Genomic DNA, 5,700 nt, shown 5'->3' on the forward strand with positions numbered 1-5,700 from the left:
CATTTGGGTTCCTGGGGTGCTTAGCACGCTCGCTCAGAGGACAATGTCCGGTTCAAAGAGATTAGTTTTCAGCTTGCATGTGGATTCCATAGCCATTAAAAACAAACGAACAAAAAAGAACACCTGGCCTATGATTACAGCTAGAATAGAAAAGTTTCAAGAGAATTGTGCTTTCAAATCACCAGTGAAGGGCCCCAGCTAAGAATCCGATGTCTCTTTCCTCTGCGTTTTCTTTGGGTATCAGTTGTCCTCGTCGGGAGGCGACTTGTGCCCAGCTGAGAGTCCTTCCGTCACGCTTTGGTGCAAGTGCCGGAGGTGGATGAGGCGCCGCCCGCGCTCAGGTCGTCCTGCCACTTCTCCAGGCTGCGGCGCCGGGCGTTCATGAAGAAGTTGCTGACGGTCGTGAGCTCCAGGCCCAGCTGCTGGGAAATGGTGATCTGCATCTCTTTGGACGGGCGCTTGTTCTCCTTGAAGATGGCGATGAGCGTGCGCCGCTGCAGGTCGGTGAACACCAGGCGCTGCTTTTTGGGCTGCAGCGCGCGCTCTTTCTGCTGCTCCTGCTCCTTCCGCTTGCAGGCTGCGGGCGAGCGCGGGCGGGCGGGCGGGCGAGAGGGACGCGGCGCCACCGCGCGGCCGGACGGGAGAAGACAGGCCACGTGTCCCGGAGCATCGAGACATCAGGAAACAGAAATGCGGGAAACGCGAGAGATGGAGAGACGACACGGGGACAGGGCCAAAAAGACAAGGAGACACAAAGAGCAGGAGGCAGCGAGAAGGCGGTAGGTCGATAGAGACCACCAGTAATGGAAGGAGAGGGGGGCAGACAGTCGTGGGCGGGGAACAGAGACAAAGGAGGCAGATGGGGGCGGGTAGGGGAGACAAAGAAGGGGACATAGTGTGAGCACACTTCCACAGGCACGGGTCGTCACGCCCTCCCACACCCTTTCTGCATTCTGAGCCCCTCCTAGCCTCATGTCCCCAAACTACCCCTCACCCCCCAAGAATCCTGACCTCAAGAGTACAACTAATGTTGGTGGCTTTCTGCCCTCCCTCCTGAAGCCCACACCTGGGGGATGTTGGGGGAAATGACCCGGAAACCCTACATGTGAGTTATTTGGCTCAGTGTAGACCTGAGTGAAAGAATTGGTTAATTAATACCTCTTTGTGGGGGGGTGGGGTCACAAACCCCAGGAACATCCCCCTGGAATGATGGGGCAACTAGGTTCTCGGAAGACAGGTGACAATCCATGTCTCCTTCCCTGTTGACCTGAGGCCTGATCAGCTTAGGGATCCAGAATCCAGCTAACATGGTCATCCACTTGGTCTGATTCTGATCTCTGAGCCCCTACTCTGGCCTCCCTCCACCAGCAGGCTGAGACCAAGGCTTGGCACCCCTCAGGTCCCCCAGGGAACTTCTGGAGGTGGGGAATTGCAAGACCAACCCTCCCTCTGCCAGAACCACCTGGCCCAGATGACGCGGAAGGCATAGGAGGCCGCCCTATGGTCAGTGCTTGTGTGCTAAGTCACTTCAGTCATGTCCAACTCTTCTCAACACTATGGACTGTAGCCCTCCAGGTTCCTCTGTCCATGGGATTCTCCAGACAAGAATACTGGAGTGGGTTCCCATTTCCTTCTCCAGGGGAATCTTCCCAACCCAGGGATCGAACTCATGTTTGCCTGTATCTCCTGCATTGCAGGCAGATTCTTTACCACTGAGCCACTTGGGAAGCCCCCTGTGGTGGGTGGAAGCTTGCAAAGGAGAAGGGGCAGCATCTCAGAGTGGTGGAGCTAGGGTGGAGCCTATGGTCGTGCTCCCCCCTGCACCAGCTCCAAAGCGGGCCCCTCCCCTCAATGCTGTGGGGCCAGTGGATGGACAACATGATCTTCACCAGCCAAAGCTGGCTACCTCCACCTGGGGACTGGCGACATCAGCGAAAACTCCATCAGGGTTTCAATTCCTTGTCCACACACCAGTCAGGGACAGTGGGTGGTGGACACCCGCCCCATCCTGCCTTCCCACAAACCACTTGCCCCAGCGACTCTGTCACCCCCAGAGTGGCTGGTGGCACAGGCTGTACTAGCAGATCTCCACTGCCAGCCCTGGTAGCCTGCTGGGACCACATACCAAGCTGGTTTTTTTTGGTTCCGGAACAGTCTGAACCAGATGACATGCCAGATCAATGTCCACACACGTCCGTAAAAAATAAATGAATGTCCCCTGTGCTGTGGCTCATTTCTCAGTGATGACAGCTCCCCCTCTCGCCCCCAAGTCCCCCCCTCCATTTGAACTGATGCACCACTTCCTTTTCTGGCTTCTTCTGACCTGGAACACACAGTGCTTCTAATTGGCTGTTTCAGGTTTCATAATTAAATAAGACTGGCAGGCAGAGGTTACTGGACTTTTCAGAAAAAAGCCTCTAATGAAGGAGAGAGAGAGAAAGTGAGAAAAATGGGAGGAGGACTGGGGGCTGATGCTCTCAGAAGAAACAGATAAGATAGGTGCAATTAGAAGTCAGATTCTGGGAGGGGTAAGAGAAGAATACTGTATCCATGAAACAAGAACCGGATGCTGTTCAATAGAAAGGACCATGAAAGGGGCAGACAATGCTCTTAGAATTTAAGTATATTATAGCAGGAATAAAGTCAATGTAAGAATTGGGACATAGGAACTTTCCTGGCAGTCCAGTGGTTAGGACTCTGCTTTCACCACCAAGGGCCTGGGGTTCATTCCCTGGTTGGGGAACTAAGATTCCACAAGCCATGTGGCATGGCCAAAAAGTTAAAAAAAAAAAAAAAAGAAGAAGAAGAATTGGAACATAAAGCAAATATCCCTGGAAATACAAGTGGATGCAGAGATGAAAAATGAGGGAAAGATGATAACAAAGTTTGAGGATGAATGTGCAGGTTTGTCATCTGAGCAAGAGGCCATCCAAAACTAGAGGAAGGGAAGCCCAAACAAATATATCAATATGATTAGAATAATATGTGTGTGTGTGTGTGTGTGTGTGTGCTCAGTCATGTCCAACTCGTTATGACCCCATGGACTGTAGCCCACCAGGCTCCTTTGTCCATGGGGTTCTCCACATCTCTTGTGTCTCCTGCATTGGCAGGCAGATTCTTTACCACTGCACCACCTGAGAAGCAGTTGGAGGACATGAGAATTCAGTTTAAAACAGCTCATGAAATGCTCAGCTCAATAAATTAAAAAAGACTCCCTGAGGCTCACCCTTGTGAAATGTCAGGGACCCAGCGTGAAAAGAAGATAAATGCTCCCAGAGAGGAAAGCCACATGCCATTTGGAGAACCAAGAATCAGAGTGGCTTTAGGATTCTCAAAAGCTATGAGCCAGTGGAACAATGCCTTCAAAATTCTGAGCAAAATCTATATTCAGCTAGAATTGTGTGCCCAGCCAAACTCAAGCATGAAGGCAGACTAAAGATATAGTCAGACATTCAAGGTCTCCAAAAGTTGACTTTTGTGCACCCTTTTCTCAGAAAGCTATTAGAGGGCATGTTTCATCAACATGAGGAAGTAAATCAAAAAAGGAAGATGTGGGATTCAGGAAATGTGATTCAATCTAGAAGAAAAGAGGTATCCCATATGAAGAAGGGAGACCCTGAAAGACAGCAGGACAAAGGCACCAGGGACAAGAGGTCAGCCCAAGATCAGAGCCGGTGCACCAACAGAAGTAGAAAGGGGAGATGTCCTAACAGGAGTTAGTTTTGCGTTTTGTTGGAGGATGTGGGAGAGTTTGTGATAGGCAACCATAAATTCCTGGAAGAACAAACAGCTGTACAAGAAAGGAGACAGAAATCCTAGTACTGTATGAGGTAAAACCTAGGAGATGAACCATGTACCAGACAGCATTTTGTATACAAAGTGGGGAGAGGGAACATGTATTCATGTTTTATCTGCATAAAGAAACTTTGATGGGAGAGAGAGGTTCAGGAGGGAGGGGACATATGCATACCTATGGCTGATTCGTGTTGCTGTATGGCAGAAACCAACGCAACATTGTAAAGCAATTAAAAAGAAGTATTAATTTTAAAAGAAAGAAACGTGGAAAGGAAGCACCAGGAACCACCTTGACCTCTCATCTCCTTGGAACTGGCCAGCTTGTGAAGCTCACAAGAGGAGGCCACATCCCCATTCTTTTAAGGAAAAGCTGGATCTCGGGCAGCAACATCAGGGAAGAGTCAAAACTCAGCCCAGGCCTTTACATTCTTGCCACCTGTTGTGACCTCCAATTCATTCATTCACTCATGCTTTCATTCACTCACTTAGAATTGTTCTCACAAACTCAACATGCATTTATAGGAAGGGCAGAGATACAAACATTTCAGAAAGCCTGCAAGAGCTTTACACGTCCAGGGCCTTCCATGTGCTGTTTTTTTTTTTTCATCCTTGAGATAATTCCATAAGGCAAGGAGATTCTTTCCTACTCAGAGAAGGTAGGCCACTTGCCCAAAGTCACCCAGCAAGTCCTGGCAGGGACAGGACAGGAGCCAGGGTTGACTGGCAGATGGAAGGGAGGTAAGATGTGGGTCGCCTCTTCCTCACCCACCTCCTTCTTGTCCAATCCAGAGCCGAGTGGGGGCTTCAGAGGCGGAGGCTGAGGGAGGGGCCAGCCACAGCAGAGTCGTGAAAAAACTTCGCGTTTTGTCGATCACAGCAAAAAGAGGCTCCGCTCTCCCCCCGCTTCCCGGGCGTTCAATCTAATTACAGCTCCTCACAGCCCGGATCGATCTGGGCTCCAGTCGGAGCTGTTTACCGCGAGCAGCTTTTGTCACCGCTTCATCCCCCACAGCCCCCAGCGGCGCCGGCCTGGAGGCCCCTGGCCCCGCGGGGGTGTCAGTGCGGTAGGGGAGGCGGCCCAGAGCGGCTTCCTCCGCCCACCAGTATCCCTTCCAGCACTCAGGATCACCCTAGTCCAGCCCCCAAATCGCTGCTGTCCCTGGAGGCAGCCCCAGGAGGAGGAGAGGACAGGGAATGGGCCCCTTTCACAGAAGTGAAAACAGAGGCTGTGAGAGGACTGACCAGGAAGTAGCCTGGGGAAGAGGGGCCCCTGGGAGCAGCCTGGGGTCTCCCCACCCACGGCCCCCAGACACTGCCCTGCCAGTTCTAGGCCCACCTCTCCCGCAATGATCTCCCCTGGGGACCACCACTGTGGTGTGCCTAGGAAGCCTCCTCCAGCATCCCCTCCACCGTCCCCTGCTCCCCCTGCGGCTTGTCCACCTCCATTCTTCCTCCCCCATCAGGGTCGCTTATCTGCCCTCCATCACCTCTGCTTCTGTCACCTCCACCATCACCATCTCCTCCACCTGCATCGCTTCCACCTCCGCTGCCTCTTCTGCCCTCCTCTCCACCACCATGGTGTCCACCTACCAGCATCGCCTCCATTACTTCCACCTTCACCACCTCTACCAGCATCACCTCCTCCTCCACCATCACCACCACCTATGCCAGCACCACCTCCATCCACAGTCTACCTCATCACCCCATCAACACCACCTCTGCTCTCATCATTTCCTCCACCTGCACTCTTAACACCATCCATTTTATCCCCTCCAAAACTGTCTCCTCCAATACCCTCACTTGTACCATCAAACCCCATCATAGGGCTCACCTTGCATGTGACTAGTACAGGGAGTACATAGCCCAGTCCCCTTACCAGGGCTTCCCAGCTTGTGGGGGGGGGGG

At 52.3% G+C, this 5,700-nt stretch overlaps 1 protein-coding gene across 1 annotated transcript in view; it reads right to left on the minus strand.

The window, feature by feature from the left end:
* Positions 1-7: 7 nt before the first annotated feature.
* LOC104991882 (one cut domain family member 2-like) overlaps positions 8-5,700 on the minus strand; it is an 18,791-nt gene continuing 13,098 nt past the window's right edge. The window contains exons 2-3 of the mRNA XM_010844552.1: positions 5,283-5,297; positions 8-577 (exon numbers count right to left, since the gene is read on the minus strand). Coding sequence (XP_010842854.1) covers positions 291-577; positions 5,283-5,297 — 302 coding nt within the window. The 3' untranslated portion in view covers positions 8-290. The remainder of the gene's footprint in view (positions 578-5,282; positions 5,298-5,700) is intronic.

The sequence above is a fragment of the Bison bison genome, unplaced genomic scaffold (assembly GCF_000754665.1).
Source record: "Bison bison bison isolate TAMUID 2011002044 unplaced genomic scaffold, Bison_UMD1.0 scf7180017864203, whole genome shotgun sequence".
NCBI lineage: Eukaryota > Metazoa > Chordata > Mammalia > Artiodactyla > Bovidae > Bison > Bison bison.